Raw genomic sequence first — 20,039 nt, 5'->3', positions numbered from 1 at the left:
GGCCGCAAACAATCCCGTCGCCCGGCAACGGCGGCTTCGCGCGCCCCGGGAGCGGGAGGCCGAGCGGGGGAGGGAGGCGAGGAGGCCGGGAGAGAGAGCGAGGGAGCGAGCGAGCGAGCGAGCGAGGGGGTCTCGCCGGCGCCCCACTGCGCCCCACGGAGGGCGACCCCAGCGGCAGGGGGCTTCCTCAGCCGGCAAGGTGAGCCGCCCGCCCGCCCGCCTCAAGGCGGGTTACAAAAGGGCGAAGCCCTGGAGTCGAGAGAAGTGAAAGCCCTGAGGCAGATGGAAGTCACCTCAGCTCCCTTAGCCTCTGAGGTGGCTTGTCCGAACAGGAACGCCTTACCACGAGGGTGTAGCTGGATTGACACGTGCACAGCCAGCACTCGTGTGTGTCCCCAGATACGCACTGCAGAGAGGTGATCTTAATCTTGTCCCCACGAGAAGCTCTCACACCAAGACAGCTCGGCTTGTTCTATGAAATAGGAGGGACAAAGCGCTGGCACCACCCCCGGGGGCGCCCACAATATTCTTGCTGTGGGGGCCCTGGCCTTGGCCACCTCTGTGCAGGCCCCAGCCCAGGGGCCAGAGCGCGTGACAGCATGGCGCCGCTGTGGGGCACCCCTGAGTGGCAGAATAGAGTGGTACCTCAGGTTAAGAACTTAATTTGTTCTGGAGGTCTGTTCTTAACCTGAAACTGTTCTTAACCTGAAGCACCACTTTAGCTAATGGGGCCTCCTGCTGCCACGCCGCCGGAACACGATTTCTGTTCTTAACCTGAAGCAAAGTTCTTAACCCAAGGTACTATTTCTGGGTTAGCGGAGTCTGTAACCTGAAGCTTCTGTAACCTGAAACGTATGTAACCCGAGGTACCACTGTATATAAAAATGCTGCTTTAGATAGCAAAGCTACAATCTAAGCAAGTAGAAAATTCTACAATACATTAAATAAAGAGAAAACATTTCCCTAACTATTATTTCTAAAGGCCTCCAGAAGCATGGGCATGGCAATTTTGCCATAAACCCCCACTAGAAGTGGATATAGGAGGGAGAAGGAAAATAGACCTGTCCTTAAAGCGAAGCAGAAGTGAGCCCTGGGCAGTGCTGGGTCCAGAGCTCACTTGCCTTTGAATCCAGTGTTTTTCTACATTTTCGCTAAGGCATGCAGTGGAGAGGGGAGCTGGCTGTGAAATGAGTGATTCCTATAATTTATATAATTCCTTTCAGAATAGTGGGAAATGGTTGAATCTGGCCATCCTGGTTGCTGAACAAACAAGTGAAAGGTTTTTTTATTATTATTATTTATTATTTGTACCCCGCCCATCTGGCTGGGCCTCCCCAGCCACTCTGGGCGGCTTCCATAGTACCCAAAAATACATTAAAATATCACACATTAAAAACTTCCCTGAACAGGGCTGCCTTAAGATGTCTTCTGAATGTCAGGTAGTTGTTTATCGCTTTGACATCTGATGGGAGGGCGTTCCGCAGGGTGGGCGCCACCACCGAGAAGGCCCTCTGCCTGGTTCCCTGTAGCTTTGCTTCTCGCAATGAGGGAACCGCCAGAAGGCCCTCGGCGCTGGACCTCAGTGTCTGGGCTGAACAATGGGGGTGGAGACGCTCCTTCAGGTATACTGGGCCGAGGCCGTTTAGGGCTTTAAAGGTCAACACCAGCACTTTGAATTGTGCTTGGAAACGTACTGGGAGCCAATGTAGGTCTTTCAAGACCGGTGTTATATGGTCTCGGTGGCCGCCCCCAGTCACCAGTTTTGATAATGAGCAGTTATTTGAGGGGCATCTGTCTGCCATCTGCATTTAAATCACCTTAGCATCTTCTGGAGGAGCTGAGTATCCTGTACTTGACAACTCAATTTGCATGTGGAAACTCAGATTATTCTTCAGGGGTGAAACTAGGCTTTCTGTCACCCTGTCAAAGACCCTGTTTGGCAACCCTCCGCTGCACACGTTTGCATTCACACCCAGCCACACCCTCAACACATTTGTTCATAAAGGACATAAAAAGTAGGCAATATATTATTTGAATACAAAGGAATTCTAGGAAGTATTATGACTGTATGACCAAAGGGAAAATGAACATCCCTTCCAGTAAAAGTATATTGTTTGTTCAAAGTAGAACTTCCATGTGCAGCAATTGTCTATCTGAGGTCAGGTTTTGAACTGGATTTATTTGGTTACAGGATCATTAAAAGGCTGCATTTCCATAAGATCAACCAAGACCAAGTCTAGTTTCCTTAAATATATCTATTGGTCTCTTTGAGGCTTTTTGCGACCCCTCTTCTTGGTTCTGTACAAATCCTTTCAAGGAGTTTTGATATGTAAAACTTCAACAGCATTCCTTTAAATTTACTTTTGTTTGATTACTTCTTTCAGGAAATTATACTTTTGTTGAAATTTTAGGTCCAGCTTAAGGTGAAGAAATGCTCTAATTTCAAGTAGAAAGTGCCCCTCCAATAATAGTAATAATATTGGTTGCCCTCGCCACTTTCTCTCCCTCCCTGAAAGTGATACACATAAGTGGTACCTTGGTTTAAGAACAGCTTAGTTCATGAACAACTTGGATTAAGAACGCCGCAAACCCTCAAGTAGGTGTTTTGGTTTGTGAACTTTGCATTGGAAGCAGAACATGTTTCACTTCCTGTTGAGTGTAAATTGAGTCCCCCGCTGCTATGGGAAAGCACGCCTTGGTTTAAGAACGGACTTCCGGAACGGATTAAGTTCATAAACCAAGGGACCACTGCATATACAACCTGAGCCTACAATGGGTTCAAAGCATTAACACCACAGAAGGTCTTGCTTCTTCCCATAATCACAGCCTTGGGTTGAAGCCAAAATAAGGCATGGCTCTGACCCCCAACTTCTGCCTGCTAGCCCAGCTCTCTCACACCCCACTCTAACTCTTTCTCGTCACCTGCCAAGCGAGGGAGAGGAACCCACCCATTTGCTCTCCAGCACAAAGCCGCTTCCTTTGTTATACTAACGACCATGCTTAGGCCCCAAGAAGCTGGCCTGGCTACCCCAGAAATTAGAAGGGACTTGGGCATCATCATGACCATAGCAGTTTCAAAGATAATGCCTAAATAATGGCATGTTTGATATGTTTTTCATTCACACTGATATAAGTAAAAAAAACCTCCTTTTCCCTTGGGGTACCCAAGAGCCCATATAGAGTCCTCTTTATAGGTTCCCTATTGGTAGGAGAAAATAACAGAGGCCAACCAGAGAATATTGAGAAGCAAGGCAGCTAGTAAGCCTGATCTTTATTAAAGCTGTTGCAACAGGGTGCTTCCCACACACACACGAGGGGGGGGAGACCTTGAGCACAAGCGTGCAAGCCCTTACAGACTTTTAAAATTGCCCACCTTCAAACTCTAGACCACCCCCAGAAGCATCATACATACACCACAGAAGGGGTGGTCTAAAACAGAATCCTGAGTGTGTTGTTTATCTCCTGTCTGGCAAGTTACCTGATTGCATTATCTGGGTTTTGGCCACTCTTTTGTTATTAAAGTAAAGGTAAAGGTACCCCTGACCGTCAGGTCCAGTCGCGGACGACTCTGGGGTTGTGGCGCTCATCTCGCTTTATAGGCCGAGGGAGCCGGCATTTGTCCGCAGACAGCTTCCAGGTCATGTGGCCAGCATGCCTAAGCCGCTTCTGGCGAACCAGAGCAGCGCCGTTTACCTTCCCGCCTGGAGCGGTACCTATTTATCTACTTACACTTGACGTGCTTTCGAACTGCTAGGTTGGCAGGAGCAGGGACCGAACAACGGGAGCTCACCCTGTCGCGGGGATTCAAACCGCCGACCTTCTGATTGGCAAGCCGTAGAACCTAGATCACAGGCTCACACCCTGTTCATATCTTGAATGTGCCCTTAAGACAGGATTTGTGAGGACAGGATTTGTAAGGAAAGAGACAATGGGGAGGTTTTCCACTTTGACGTTGCAGAGAAATATTTGAGGTCAATTTATTCAGGACCTTTTCTGTGGTGTTTCAGACATGTGGTTTATATATACAGTAATGAACATTTCACCCACATTTAAAATGGCACATTGTTAGCTATTTTAGGTCAGTATACGCTGCAATTAGGGACACAGGTGGCGCTGTAGTCTAAACCACAGAGCCTAGGGCTTGCCGATCAGAAGGTCGGCGGTTCAAATCCCCGTGACGGTGTTTCTGTGTGCTGCTCTGGTTCGCCAGAAGTGGCTTAGTCATGCCGGCCACATGCCCGGAAGCTGTCTGCGGACAAATATCGGCTTCCTCGGCCAGTAAAGCAAGATGAGCGCCGCAACCCCAGATTCGTCCACGACTGGACTTAACGGTCAGGGGTACCTTTACCTTTATGCTGCAATTCTTTTTAGTTCTCTTTTATATATTTCCTTATTCATATTATTTTAGCATCAAGGAATAAGCGCATAAAAATATGTACAGAATCCCAAAGAGCTCAGGGAGTATCTATTCAACAGAAGACTCTAATGAAGCAAACAATGGCTGTAACAATGACACATCAGACACCCAACAACTTTTGGAGAGGTATGCATGGTTCTGAATATTAACTAATTTATTTCAGTGTTCAAGAAACATACAATATAACAGATGTGGTAAAATGTTCTCTCTTTATTCTTCCCAAATAGCTGTCCAGCTGTAGTAGCTTGGGGCTGGGGATTGCATGGCACAGACATTACTTTGTATGTCATATTATTTAAGGATATTAAATCTATTACATGTATTTACTTATATATATTTAATTAAATATTTTAAATAACATTAACTGTTAAATAACACAAACACTTTAATTTACAATATGGAAATTTAATTCAGTGTGTGGCTTTCATGTTCTTGTGTCTGAGAGGTTGCACCATCCTGCTATAGATAGTGGATAAAAAACTTGTTTTCCTTTCTAATTATTTATTTATATTTCTTATAATGTCTGTGTTAGCATCCAAGATGCCATGAAACAATGTAGAAATATCAAAAGCAATACATAGGTAAAGACAGGTAAAATTAGTCCAATAAAACAGAACTTAGAATTAATAATTTAGAAGCTGGGGTCATTCAATGAAGCTCCTTCAGGTTCAGGACAGATGAAATTGTGACCTGTAGATTAAATGGATTTTAAAAAGAACGGAATAAGCTTAGCCTTTCAGGGATGTACCAGCCATAGCAGCTAAATTAATCTGTGTGTATAGAAGCAGTAGATTCTGAACAGCAGATGCTGAGGATGAACGTCACCTTCATGCCCTGCTTAGGTTCTTCCAGAAGCATCGGAACACAAGACTTTTGGTCAAATCCACCTGGGCATTTCTTGAGCTCTTAACACTTTTTTCATTTTGTAGTTTGTCCCAAGGAAAAAAATCACCTTGCAGCTGCACCAACAGCCACCCTCTCTTCTCTCATAAAGGGAAAAATGTTCAGTGTCCATGCCCACCCAAGAGTAAGTTCAATTGTAGTTATTACTCACTTATAAGGGGGCTTTTGCATTTTTTTATGGTTTGTGAACCCAGATGCTGAACCAACATGTTGACAAGATTTCCTTCACTATTTCACATCCTTCAGTCCTGTGTAACAAACAAAAAATACCAAACATAATAAGAAAAAAATGATTCAAAATGGTCAGGTTGACTAAATTAAAGTAGTTTGTCCCTTGAAACAGTGTTCCTTTTTGCTCTTATCCTTTTATTTCGAAATAATATTTTTGGAAGCTCAAGAGCTCATTTTGTGACTCTGTTCTAAAGTCATATTGGGCCACTACAATTACCTATTTTCTTGTTTTATCCAAATTTACTGCCTATTTTCATAATGCTATGGGTTTGCAGCGTTTCTGTGGGGGAGTTGGTTGACATAAACTTTCATATTTTTTCTGGTGTCCAAAGAGTTTAATCTTGGGTTTTGTTTTGTTTTTCAAATCTTGATTAATGAGGCTAATAAACATTAGTTCAAACAGCTTGTCAATACAATAGCATGATTGAAAATGGAGAACATTTCTTTTGAAATTATTGCATTGAGGTTACATACTGAAGAATGGATCTGTGTTGGATAAGGACAATAAATACAATTGGAATTTCACAGAAATAAGAGATTCTTCAGTTGTGGGGAAAATTACATTTCTCATGCTTGGCTATAGCTTTGCTATATCTTTTCAATTTATAAAAAACAAATTGTAAAGCATGTTCCAGTAATTTTCATTAGTATGTCTGTAATATAAGGTGTGATCTCCTGAAAGTTAAGCACATTCAATTCCTATTGATTTCAATATACCCCCCTCCCCATTTTCCTGGAAAACTGCCAGCAAGTATGGTCTTAACAAATTAACTGCATCTGCTGAATAAATATGACCAATACAGCAAACATGAAATTGCATAGCATGAGCTTTGTAAAGTCATTCTAACGATGTGTTGCATTGTTTAATTGTCCTCTTGTGTGTATTTTCCAGAAAGTTTCACTAGACTCATCTGTAATTTGATAGGGCTGAGCCTAATAACTCCATTTTGCTTAGTGAAAAGAGTCTGCATCACTTTATCAAGGTAAATATGAGGGGCAGGAATGTTTTCTGAAACTGAAAAAAGGCTGCAATCCTAACCCCATTTTCCCAGGAGTAAGCCCCACTGAATTTAATACGACATTTCTAATGGTTAGAATTGCACTGTAACACAGTACTTTCCCGTGTTTTTAAGCAAGACCCACAAGTAAACCTACTCATCCTTTCAAGACCCACTAGTAAACTAACTCCACTTCCTTCACACCTGGGCCAGCGCAGATGCTGCCTCTGCTCCCGCCCGCTGCCTGAGATGACTGGAGATCGCCCAGTGAATAATACACATCCCTTATTGTGCGGACCACCCAGGAATATTTAGGGACCCACATTGTGAGGTGTAACATAACATAATAACTGGAGTAACAAATTATGGTACAGCCTACAGTCAAATTTGATGTGATGTTAATCATGTGGTTCCCCCACCCCTTTCATTACCACATTACATTACTGGAGATGCTTATCAGGATCAGGAGGGTTGCAGGAGCAGGAAAGGCTTCAACCCTTTACCACAGTCGTGATCCAGATTAGGGCCCCTATGGCTTCTGTTGCATTGGAAGGAAAAATCACGTTCTTTGTAACAAGTGGAATCCCTTCTGAGGCATGCAAAATATTTTGCCATGTGTTAGCACCATGCCGCCGTGCCATTTTTGTACTTTGCAAGGTATTAATATTGGTGATATATTGTACTGCACTGATGTACCAGTACAAAGGGGGACTGACAAAGGAGTAAGCAATACCTGGTTCCTCAGTTTGAGTCCTCCACCTGCACAGAGATATCCACAATGATGCATGCTTATTCTTATTTATTGAATTTACCGTATATACTACCCTATATAAGGAGGTCTCATGGCAGTTCACAGAAAAGAGCAACATAAAAACCACAGTATATATAATCAAAATAAAAACAACAACCCAATAACACACCCCCCCCACACACCAAAAAAGAACCACAATTTAAAAGCGCATCGGATGTCAATCAGATCAACCAAAGGCCTGGTTAAAAAGAAACGTTTTTGCCAGGCACCTCAAGGTGTACAATGAAGGCACCAAGTGAACTTCCCTGGGGAGAGCGTTCCACAACTGGGGAGCCACTGCAGAGAAGGCCCGTTCTCGTGTTGCCACCCTCCGGACCTCTTGTGGAGGAGGCACATGAAGAAGGGCCTCAGAAGATGATCTCAGGGTTCGGGTAGGTTCATATGGAAGCAGGCAGTCCTTGAGGTATTGTGGTCCTGAGCCATTTAAGGCTTTATAGGTCAAAACCAGCACTTTGAATTGGCCCAGAAACTAATTGGTAGCCAGTGCAGTTGGACCAGGATCAGTGTAAGATGCTCAAACCGTCTTCCTCTGGTGAGCAACCTGGCCACCAAATTTATGCACCATCTAAAAAAGAACACGTGATCTCCCACCCATCTGATCTAGGGAACCACCCACTAACAGTGCCTCCGTCTTATCTGGATTGAGCTTCACTTTGTTGGCTCTCATTCAGTCCAGCACTTCCACTGCAGATGTAAAGGAGAAATAGAGCTGAGTGTCATCAGCATACTGCTGACAACGTACTCCAATCCTCCGGATAACCCCACCCAGTGGTTTCATGTAGAAGTTAAACAACATGGGGGATAGGATTGAGCCCTGCGGAACCCTACATTGAAGGTTCCACGGGGCTGAAAAGCATTCTCCAAGAAACACCGCCTGGGAACAACCACCCAAGTAGGACTGGAACCACCGCAAAGCGATGCCAGCCACCCCTAGTTTGGAGAGTCGCTCCAGATATATACACTTGTGCAGGCCAATGAATGCTTTTGTGCAGAAACAGGATTCATTCAAAACAGGGGAAATGTGCTCTGCCAATTTCTCCATGAGCTTTTCTAACACTTAATTGGGGTTGAGAAGGAGGCAAGCTTTAAAAGGTAAAGGGAACTTCTCCAGGTTGCATCCACTAACTCTATTTCACTATCAAGCTAGATGCCTCTAAACTGTCACTATTTTGCAGGAGATTGAAAGTGCATACCAGGAAATTTAGATTTGAACAGTTAAAGCACTGTCTCCTGTCTCCACATGTTCACTTTTTTAAAAAGAAGCAGGAAAGTGGTGAGGAAATACATTGACAAGTGTAGAATGAACAAATGATAAATGGAAATGTAAAAACACCCCACCAGAAAATCAGGATGAATGTTCATTGTTGTATAACCTCCCTGCAAACAAATAAAAATGAAAGCTCAATAAAGACAGGATGAGTAAGATTTGTTCAAGCAAATCGGAGTGAATGCTTAAAAAATCTGGAGGAGCCATCTTATTGAAATTAGAACCAGATTATTGTACAGTATACCTGAAATCAGTAAACAGTATCAAGCCCATAATAGAACCAACAGTCTGGGCTTTCTGGGGTGTCTAAGTTGGAGTAGCTAACTTAGCTGTTTGTTCAAAGTTTTATATGACTAGAATGTAATGCTAGAATAATTCTCTTTGTTGTTTTGCAGGGCGAGCTCTGCTCAGAAAGTTGTGTCTTGGGTGACGCTGTTCCTACTGTTTTTTGGTGCGCTTCTTCCTACGGGGCTAAGTATACACTGAGTATGCACTGGTGTACATTATGGCTAGCTATGTTTACAAGGACATAAGATTCACATAATTCAGTGGAACTTACTGTACTAGCCTATGCTGGACGTGGATGGCACTGTGGTCTAAACCACTGAGCCTCTTGGGCTTGCCGATCGGAAGGTTGGTGGTTCCAATCCCCACGATGGAGTGAGCTCCCGTTGCTCTGGCCTAGCTTTTCCCAACCTAGCAATTCGAAAGCATGCCAGTGCAAGTAGATAAATAGGTATCGCAGCGGCGGGAAGGTAAATGGCATTTCCATGTGCTCTGGGTTCCGTCACAGTATTCCATTGGGCCAGAAATGGTTTAGTCCTGCTGGCCACATGACCCGGAAAGCTGTCTGGACAAACGCCAACTCCTTCAGCCTGAAAGCGAGATGAGCGCCGCAACCCCATAGTCGCCTTTGACTGGACTTAACCATCCTGGGGTCCTTTACCTTTACCTTTCACTAGCCTATGCACGTCTGTTCGCAAGTAACTCCCAGTGGGGCTTACTCACTATGAAGTGTGTTTAGGATTGCAGGTTTGTCAGCATGCTGAGGATAGTAACCTTAAATTGTTGGGCACATAGAGGACTTTGGTTACTTTGGTTACCTGTCCTATGTACTAGCTATTACTCATGTGATTTAATAACATGTTTTATAGAGCAGGGAATGGAAAGTTGGAGTTACTGTGAAGTGTCTTTCTGGTCAGCATAGAATGGCACATAGGTGAATGAATTACCGTATTTTTCGCTCTATAACACGCACCCGACCATAACACGCACATAGTTTTTAGAGAAGGAAAACAAGAAAAAAAATATTCTAAACGAAACAGTGGATGTATGATTTTTGTGGTTCATGCTGTGGCCACAGACATGTGATCTGACAGTGAGTTTGGAGTAGCCCAATGCAAAAATCCTGAGGATCCATGTGGATCCATGCTTTGTAACCACGTTTTTGCACCACTGCGGCCCCAGGCAACAGTGGATGTGTGATTTTTTGGGTGCAAGATGTAGCCATGGACATGCTATGTGATCTGATGGTGAATTTGGGGTGACCCAGTGCAAAAATCCTGAGGATCCATGTGGATCTGTGCTTTGTAACCACGTTTTAAGTGGGGAGGAAAGGAAAAGCACTCAGGGGACAAGGAGCACGCGTGGGGTGTGTGGAGAAGGATGCTGCTAATAATGCAGAAGAGGGGTTTAAGGGGAGAAGAAGCACGCGTGGGGTGGGTGGAGAAGGATGCTGCTAATAATGAAGAAGAGGGGTATAAGGGGAGAAGGCTCCTCTCCTCTCCCATTTTGCTTTTTTAAAGCAAGCAGGCTCTGCTTTTCTCCCTCCTCCCCGCTCATCCCTGGCTTAGTGAGCTGAAAAACTTTGCTGCTATGTAGCGAGCTGAGTGGGGAGGAGAGAGGGACAGAGAGCCTGCTTGCTTTAAAGGAACCAACCGGACAGGAGCCGCTTACTCCTTTAAAGAAGGAGCTTTGCTCCTTTAAAGAAGCAGGCTCTCTGTCCCTCTCTCCTCCCCACTCAGCGGCTCTTCTCCCGCTTTGCTGTTTCAAAGTGAGCCACGGAGGAGGGAAGGAAGGGGAACCATGGATTCTCTGCTCACGACTGCAGCAGATCCCCCCCCCCCCCCGCTACCTGTAGGCATTCCCTCCATAACACGCACAGACATTTCCCCTTACTTTCTAGGAGGAAAAAAGTGAGTGTTATGGTGCAAAAAATACGGTAACTCATCTTCTAGAGGCAGGCTAATTTTTTTAAAAAATAAAAAATTGCTAAGACCAGCCAGAATGGGAGGTGACCTTCCTGTAACCGCCAGATATGAGCAAAGCTGCTAGCGGCAGGTAGAGGACAGCAGAGTTGTCATGGGGAGCCCTGTCTGACCTTTCCAGAGTACTGTGCAAATGCAGATTGAGAGAAGCTGCCCCCTAATCCTAGGTTTGACCTAGGTGGGGTGCGTACAAGGTGGAGCTGACAGGAACAGGATGCAAACCAGTTTTCATCTGCTACTGCATGTGGGAGGAGAACCTAAGCCACAACCCACTGGAACATCTTCCTGCCGGAAGCTGCTTCTGCAGAAGCACATTTGTCCACTTAAGCGAAGGTGGACAGGTGAGCCCAGGTGATTGCCCTGCATATAGATTCTAGCAGGGTGCAGGTGTGTAAAGCTGTGGTGGTGATTCCACACACTAAGTGATATTGATGCCTGTTGGAGGACTCTGGGCTTTTGCCTGGTATGCAAGCATGATTCAGGCCCTGCCTGACCTGCTGATAGTGTCAAGGTACTTTCCTACTCAGGGACCCCTGTTTGAAGGAGGCAGACAAGGATTCTGATTTTCTTAAGGGCTCTGTGTAAGTCAGGTACACCCTGAGGCCCTGCCTGATGTCCAGTGTATGCCATTTCCTTCCCTCATGGTGAATTGGGTGGAAAACAATTTGGGTGACATGATGGCCTTATTCTTATGAAAGGAAAAGTCTTCTTTTGTTAAGAAGTTGAGTTATGGTGCAAGGCTACCCTGAGTAGCATGTGCAGATAGCAACTGGCTTAAGAGCCCCCTCTGGCTCCCTGGCTACGCAAAGGGATTTGAACTGTATTCTCCACAGTCCTGACCCAGTACTCAGTCTAGTTACCTTAACTCTGGTTTCCGCTAGTGCTGATGAGAGAGCCTTTGTTCTTGCTTGGCTTCTGCATTCTTAACCCCTGCACCAGCTCCAAGTGTTTTACTTGGGAACACAATGTGTGAAATAAAAGAAGCAGATAAAGCCATGTTATGGGTTAACCTACCCATGTAGCAGCGCTTTTTTCAGGAGGTACTCAGGGTATGCAGTACCAGCATCTCTTTTTGTTGTTGTTAAAAAGTGTGGCACTTACTGTAACAACTTCATGGTTAGTGCTGGCACCTGTTTTTCTAGAAAAAAATCACCGCCATGTAGGATGACATACTGAGATTGTTGCCATGTTTAATCTGCTGAGAAGGAAGAGAATAATCAATCTTGTTAATACAAAGAGGGTTTTTATTACTATTATTAATAGGTGCTACCTACATGGGACTATTTGATGGAAATAAATTTCAGATTTTTGGAGAAGAATGGAGGGACTTCTCTATTTGTGATCTCATCCAGGTGATTTTTTTGTTTTGCTTTGTTACAACAATCTCCCTAGGTAAAATCTGAGAAATTGTAGAGCACAAATTATGTTTATGCATTATCTCATTTCAATTTGCAGCCAGAACAAATGCTGTCCTTGAAGGTTTCACAGATAGAATATTTTATGATCTCCTTTGTGTTGAGAGTAGGATTACACTTTTTTCTAATCCTGCATCTGTTTCATAGAACCATAAAACTATAGAGTTGGAAGGGACCCCAAAGTTATCGAGTCCAACCCCCTGCTATGCAACTAAAGCATCTAGCATCCCTAAGCCAGTGAAGCAGAGCTTTTTTTCCAGCCGGAGCTCACTAGAGCTCAACTCTGGCACCTCTCAGGTGGGTGCCATTGCCGTTCTAAGAGAACAAGGGAAAAGTTCATGGTGAGCTCCAGCACCTCTTCCTTTCGAAAAATAGCACTGCAGTGAAGCTTTTTCTGACTTCATGCCAGGGACAGCTTACCAGCTTAAGTCAGTTTAAATGCATAAGAGCAGGGCCAGTAAAAAAGGTGGTGACCCTAATTTTGGCAAAACCAAAGATTTCCAGCTTGGCTAATATTAGGGAGTCTCATCCTCAGAGCACCTTACCTTTGTGAGCATTCAGTGATGCTTCCATTAGCTTTTTTGTGATCAGGTTTGTACTGGCAAGATCCCTGCACTAAAGGCAGATTATAGGTCAGCTGCAGAACCTTCTGATCTTGAACTTTGAGGAAATACCTTAGTAAGGGGGTGAATGCAATGAGGACTATCTCCACGGCAGTGGCATGCGGTCAGTGGACTAGGGGGACTAGCCTAGTCCACTAAATGTTCCTGGAAAATTAGAGTATTAAAGCCTTGTGCCTCCTTCCTAAAACCCGGGAAGCTTCTGCCCTGCTTAGGTAGGGAGTAGGGCTGGGCGATACCTGGTTTTCAACATTACGATATATAACCAGTTAAACATTGTGATATTTCAGTATATCACGATATCTAAAATAAGGCTGGAGCTATGTAGAGGTGAACATGGTCCTGGCAACTGCTATTACTTATGGGTCTAACTCTAAAACTGATAAAAATTTACTTAACATATTGTTACAACTGTTATGTTATAGTACTACTGTACCAATAATAGTACATTTTCTCTAAAATTAAAGCTGTGGAAGTAATTTAGTAGCATAGATACCAAAGGTTCCCTAAAAATTTAATTACATTACTAAACAAGAAAAAAAGCAAATTCAGTGTCACACTTTTAGATACTCAAATATAATTCACTATCGAGTCTTAGTTGAATGTATACATCGCACAACACCAGTTATTTGATAGTTTGTTAATTTTCTTTTCTAAACGAGGCCAAAATAGAAAGAATGGAATGGATAAAATTTAACAGAACAAAATATAAACAAAATTTATATTCTAATTGTCAGGAAAATTTGCATTTCTTTTATAAACCAGGCCAAACTGGAAAGCATGGATAAAATTTTACAGAACAAAATTATTAAATGAATTTGTTTTTGTTTTTGTTTTTTTTGCAAGTGAAATTTGCATTTTGGTGTTTTGGTTTGTATTTGAAGAACATTGCCAGCCAAGATGAACAGATTTCAGATTGCACACTTGTTCTTGGGATAGCCAAAAACTTATTTGCAAGCTCCTTCAACCTTGGGAAGGATGCCTAATGCTCCTTCCACCCCATCTGAGGGCATTCGTCAATGTCCACTCTTGGCGTAGCCATCTAGGAGAAAATGGGCAGCATAAGGGGGGGGAGACCCAGAAGAGGCTCAAACGCAAAGCGGGGGGGGGGCGGTTCCTTTTACTCTGAAGCAACTTGCAAGCCAACAAGCATCTCAAGAGCATATTTGCCTCCTGTTTGCGTCAGGGGAGGGGAGAGCTGAAGACTGGCAGAGTTAACTTGGGGCTGGCAGCGTGGGCTGCTTCTGCCCCAAAGAAAGGCACACACAACTAACACTGAGTGTTTTCCCCCTTTTATTCTGAAGAAACATCCAAAAACACACACAGAGAGAGAGAGAAGCAGGGAAGGCGAATTGGGGCTCATTAACAGAGCAAGGAAGGAGAGAGAGAGAGACCTGGGGCTCCCGCAGCCTCTGCGCAGCCCTAGCCTGGCTCCGAAAGAAGCATCGCTGGGGGAGTCAGGGAGACACCATCCCACCCCCAAGCAGGGCAGTTTTAACAAGGGGGCGGCTGCAGCTTACAGAAAACGAAGTGAGAACTTTTGGCTGGGTTAATAAAAAACGCCGTGCTTTTAGCCCGGCTGGTGGCATCGGGAGGGGGGCAGACACCCGGACACACAGGCAGGTGGAGGGGGTGGCAGAAGAGGGCCAAATGCCAAAGGAAGGGGTAGTAAAAGGGGCTCCTGAAGTCTGAATCTGCCGGCTTGAACCCAGCTCCCAGCCTGGCGCCCTGAAGCAGGAGCCTGGCGGGAAGAAGTCGCTGCTTGCCGGCTGGCTGGATGGCTGGCCAGGCAGGGAGGCGGAGAGCCAACCGGTTCTCAAAGCTGCAGTCATTTGTAGCAATTTCTTGCTGCTGCGGAAGGCAGGGAAGAGCTGACCGAGGTGGAGTTAGCACCCACAGGAAGAAGCATCAGCTTCCTGGTTTTTCCAGTATTGTGATTTTTTAATACCACAAAAAACATGATATGCGATAAATTGCAAGCAGATTTTTTAAAAAAACGATTATCACAATTTGATCTAAAACCTGGTATCGGATGATATAGCACAGCCCTCCTGGGGAGGCATGATGCTCCAACGAGGTCCAAGAGCCCTTCTGCATCCTGTCAGAGGCTTGGCGCCTCCTTCCCAAAGCCCAGGAAGCTTCTGCCCAGCTTAGGGAAGGAGGTGCGAGGCTCAGGCACGCGTGCGATACTGCCCCCCATCACCCTTGCAAGCTGGTGCCTCTGTGACCCTACAAAAAATTTCGCCGCACACCACTGCTCTAAGCGCCAAACCAGATCAGCTAGATTAATTCAGTTAGCATATTGTTTAGTATGGCCCAGCATTTTTTCCTACACCAAGATTTTCTGGCATGGGCTACTTAGATCTGACCCTACCCAAAAGCCACTGGGTGTTTTGTCTTTGGCATCAGTGGCTGAATTATTTAAAAATGGGGGGGGGGTAATTAAAACATCCAATTTAAACATGTTTACTCAGAATAAGAGTTAGTTTGCTTATATTCCACTTAGAGCTGCTTACCCCTCCAAAGGATTGTTTAACTTCACTTAACCTCAACAAAGCTACTGCATTAGTTGCTTCAAGACCATTCGCTGGGACCCAAATATGCATAGGATACTGGTGTAATGAGAAGCATGAGACTCTTATTTCCATTATTTTACTTTCTTGCCTTTGTGGAATGATCTCTTTGGTGTAAGCTTGTTTCTAATTAAACTTGCTTCTCCCCCCCCCTTTTTTTATATACAGGGTGAAACACAAGATCTGAGATCCCTAATGTAAGAACAAATTTAAAATAATTTATGTAAATATTTGGCAAGTGCCTGTACCTTCCTTCCTTGTCCATCTGACACACCTTCCCCCTCTCTCCTGGCTCCCACCCAGGGCCTAAACAAACTCACAGCTCACCCACAAAAGTCTCACAAAGATTGTGAGACTGCTCTCAGGCTGCCCACAGCTGTGTCCCATTTAGTCAACTGCACTCCCCATACCCAGGTCTGAAGGCACTTGGTAAGAGGATATATTAATTATATTTTAATGGGGGGGGGCTAACAACGAAAGAATGGCTGGTGCCGGTTTTAAAAACATGGGGCTAGCACATAGAGAGCCCTAGTAGCAGAGTATTAAGTCCCATTGTTAGACAGATTAATGAAGCCTAGGAATATTAACTTTTTATTCCATTCAGCTGTATGAAGCAGCTGATTCCCCATTTTGGCCCTTTTCAATGAAACAGACCACAGGCTGCAAAGTAAGTTTAAAATGCTTTAGTTTCTAGGTCCCAGACATGCATCTTTGCTTATGCAAGAGCAATAAAAGAATGCAGGTAACAATATTCTTAGAATTGCAGCAAAGCAGCCTCAGACACATGCACTCCAGAACATATATGCACAACTAAAGGAACAGTGCTTTGTATTACTTTCCTCCATTATTTTCCCCCAGCAAGGCAAATAACATCTTGGAAAGAAAAGCACTTGAAATTGCACCTCTGAAGGAGCAGGTGAATAAGTTACAATTGCGGCTTCATGATGTGAGATCTGGTATGAAGGACATTGCCCATCATGCTGTCAGTAAAGTACTGGAAGGATATACTAGCAAGGGCATTACAAGATGGGTAAGATGAAGTAATGTGATTTGTAAACAACTGTCAGACTTTTGTATCTATTTTACTCTAATCAGGAACGACCAGCCTACTTGACAACTGTACCATAAGTTGGATGCTAACACTATGCCACTCCATTGCACACTGCAGCACATACGCACAACCTTTTGCCTTGTGATTTCTTGGCTTCCATCTCATGAAGCTGAAGAACAAGCAACATTCCAAGGGAGGGAGGCAAGAGTGTCGGCCTCATTCTACCTATGCTGTAGTCAGGCACAATAACAGAAATGCCAACGACAACCCTTTATTATCTGCACCTTCTAAGGTGCAGGTTGCCTCCCCTGCCCCCCAATGAATAATTATAGTTTATGATTTCTGAAAAACTGCAGTCACAATTTAATATTATTCTTCAGGTTGCCCATTGTTTCTTTAAAGTTTTTCTATTGTGGTAATGATAAATGAATTATACCTCTTATCCATTGACAGAGTATTGAAAAGATGCTTAAAAAACTAATGGAAAAGCTGGATGAAGATGACGTCCAAATGCCCGACTATGCCCTCAAATCAGCAGGTATTAGAAACAGTTGTTAAACAAACTTGCCCATGGTATTTTGGACATTTTTTGTTATTCAAACACAGGAGTCAGTCAATATCACCGTGATCATTACGATGTTAGTTCTGGTAAGCAGTTTCCACCAGTAAGATGCTGCAGTATTCTGCCCTTAAATTGGGAGGGCAAGGCCTGCTGACATTTTCCTGATTATTATTATTATGCATTACTAACAGACCGACTGGGGACATAGCCTTTAAAAATTCCTCCCATGCATAAATGCCCTTTTCAGTAGTCTCCCATCTCCAGAGAGTGTTTTCCTTCTCTAGACTGTGAGAAAGTGCATTTGTGGACAAACTGCCTCCATTAGCCACTCGCACAGCTAAAAGTAAACACACACATGCACTTTGGCAGAGCCTAGACTCTCTGCATAGTCTTCTGTGACAAGCAATACTACTGTTGTGTGCCTGAAATATCAGAAGTATTATTCTACAACTGTTTAATTTTAGGTGCCAACATTGTTCAGTCCAGAACTACTAGAAGCTACCGCCATGATGGAGGAAAATACTTCTGGATGTCCTTCGTTATGCTTCCTTTTGTGAGGTCTCCAGATGTAATTCTTGAGGTAGAAATCAACTTTCAAGAAAGTATTCATGTTTTCTTATTTTGGATATTTTCTTTCTACACTACTTTTTCCACTTATGTAACCATTTTATTCCTTTTCAGTATCTTCTGTCCAAAACCTTTGTCACTGCTTATGCCTGGCAGACCAATGCTCTTGTAAAATCCTAAGGAGCGTTTCTTAAATTCTCTGGGATTTAGGAATGATTAATTTGAAAATTGCCTCGAGTCACAACTTTTTCAGGGTTCATCTTGCCTTTTAGTGTTCAAAACAGAATACTGTACAGTTTGAGCTATGCAATTTTGTAGACAAGCAGAGAAATGAGTCATGAGTGCGACAGTAACAAAGAAAAAGGACAATGGGAGCTATAAGATAAATGTCAGAGCATGAAGTCAAATAAAAGATTAATGGTGGGGTGTTTTCTCTGGATATTTAATTTTTAAAGTCCTGCACATATTGAACGCATTTAAATGGGGGGTTCCGTGTACTGCAGAACATTGGGGTAGTGTACAGCAACATAAAAATCCATTTAGAAGCAATATAGAATGACTCAAACACCATTTAAAGATCTGTATAGGCCTGCTGGTATAAAAAAAAGGATTAAAGAGACATTTGAAAGTCAAATGCAAGGAAGCCCAGTGAATTTCTGCTGCAGGAGTGTTCCACAGCATTGGGGCAGCAATGCTTAATGTCTGACTTTTGACCGTTTGCTGGCTTTTTCAATGGTGTTTCAAATATACATGATTTCACTTAAACACAGTGCCTTGGAACGTAACCTGAAGTAAATTGCCTGTAATAATTTTAACTACATGGACCAGTTTAAATTCATTTGCTTTGGCTGAATTATAGCACCTATAACCTTAGCCACATAATATATAACCCATTCAGAATTTCTCTGCTCTCTTGCAGCCCAATTACCACCCTGGAAACTGCTGGTCTTTCCCTGGGAATCAAGGTGAAGCGCTTGTCAGGCTAGCCAAGGAAATTATTCCAAAATCTGTTACAATAGAACATATTTCTAAGAAGGTCTCCCCAACAGGAGAGATTTCTAGTGCTCCCAAAGACTTTGCCATTTATGTAAGTGTAATATTCCAGTTTTCAGATTTGAGTTAGGGAATGAGTATTTTTCAAAGCAAATTATGAAATTATTATAACATGCAACTTGGATTTTTTCTCTTTAACATTTCTCTATAACATTTAAACAGTAGTATTTTTAATTGTATTGATAACTTAAAGAAATTAGCTGAAATAATTTCCCAATGCTTTGAACATCTTATGTGCATGCAGCTACAGTTCAGGGATCCTGAACATTCTTGCTAACCCATTAACAGCAGAAGCATATGTATCAAAAGTAAATCCTAGATCTGCTTACCTGGGCGTTGGTAGGCCTTACTTCTGAGTAAACATGCTGTAAATGGTTTGTGCCAGTTATGGGGAACTTTTGGCCCTCCAGATGTTGCTGCTTTACAAATCGCATCAGCCCAAGCAAGTGTGGCCAATATGTGGGCTGCTAGCTAGCATAGTTGTCATTGGAAACTGTGCATTTGTTTTCTGATCTAACGTATTTCTTGAGTGCTGATGATATGCTTTTTACTGTCCCCCCTCAAGGGACTAAAAGAGGAAAAGGAGGAGCAGGGAACTTTCCTAGGCCAGTTTCTTTATGACACTGAAGGAGATTTAATCCAAACATTCCAACTGAAGGTATGTTGAATATGATGGGAAATCACCACAAAATTCTAATAAATGCAGTTGTTAGCTAGTTGGGTAATTAATACTCTTGGCCCATGTGATCTGTGTGTCTTTATGATCACCAATACCTTGTGGGTAAAAGTCAGAAAAACAGAAGTCTGTTTCTGGAAGTCTGGCTATATGATTATCTGATATTTTATGTCAGGGAAAACTTAACTGATGGATAATTTCATTCAGCTGCACCAATAGGGCAATAATTAATACGCTTACTTTCTTTACTTTCAGAATGAATCGTCTGAATCTATGAGTTATGTGAAACTGACAGTGCTGAGCAATTGGGGCCACCCGAACTACACCTGCATTTACCGCTTCAGGGTGCATGGAAACCTGCAGTACATCTAGATGCTCTGCGAAGGGAGCCGGCTCGCTGGTGTAGAAATAAAGCCAAAGCCTCACAGGGCTGAACTGAAAAGAATTTGCTGTGCTGCTTTTTCAGTTATAAAAGAAATATGCAACAACAGTTAACAGCTTGTGGAAAGTTGCTTTATTTGTCACTTTCATAACCGCATAGAAAATGCACAGCTGAATTTTAAACTATTTAGGGAACAAAAATTGGGAAGGGGGTGGAGATGTCCTCCATAGGATGGGGTTTCTTTTT

The 20,039-nt window shown here is 43.5% G+C and overlaps 1 protein-coding gene across 1 annotated transcript; it reads left to right on the top strand.

Annotated features, from left to right (window-relative positions):
• The first annotated feature begins 138 nt into the window (after nt 1-138).
• Nucleotides 139-19,906, top strand: SUN3 (Sad1 and UNC84 domain containing 3). Its single transcript, XM_053360971.1, has 13 exons — nt 139-199; nt 4,409-4,543; nt 5,347-5,444; nt 6,444-6,534; nt 9,023-9,078; nt 12,158-12,246; nt 15,671-15,699; nt 16,361-16,532; nt 17,007-17,091; nt 17,580-17,695; nt 18,602-18,769; nt 19,301-19,393; nt 19,667-19,906. Exons 2-13 carry the CDS (start codon nt 4,434-4,436, stop codon nt 19,781-19,783), a joined length of 1,224 nt encoding a protein of 407 aa, XP_053216946.1. The 5' UTR covers nt 139-199; nt 4,409-4,433; the 3' UTR covers nt 19,784-19,906.
• Nucleotides 19,907-20,039: the final 133 nt, after the last annotated feature.

The sequence above is a fragment of the Podarcis raffonei genome, chromosome 13 (assembly GCF_027172205.1).
Source record: "Podarcis raffonei isolate rPodRaf1 chromosome 13, rPodRaf1.pri, whole genome shotgun sequence".
NCBI lineage: Eukaryota > Metazoa > Chordata > Lepidosauria > Squamata > Lacertidae > Podarcis > Podarcis raffonei.
This window is presented reverse-complemented; position numbering and strand designations above follow the sequence as displayed.

Bases quoted from the DNA above. Each gene is read 5' to 3' on its own strand.
- SUN3 (XM_053360971.1), top strand. From the start codon at position 4,434: ATGTACAGAATCCCAAAGAGCTCAGGGAGTATCTATTCAACAGAAGAC. The intron at 5,445-6,443 runs GTAAGTTCAATT...TGTATTTTCCAG, and splicing joins GTGTCCATGCCCACCCAAGA to AAAGTTTCACTAGACTCATC. The intron at 17,092-17,579 runs GTATTAGAAACA...GTTTAATTTTAG, and splicing joins CTATGCCCTCAAATCAGCAG to GTGCCAACATTGTTCAGTCC.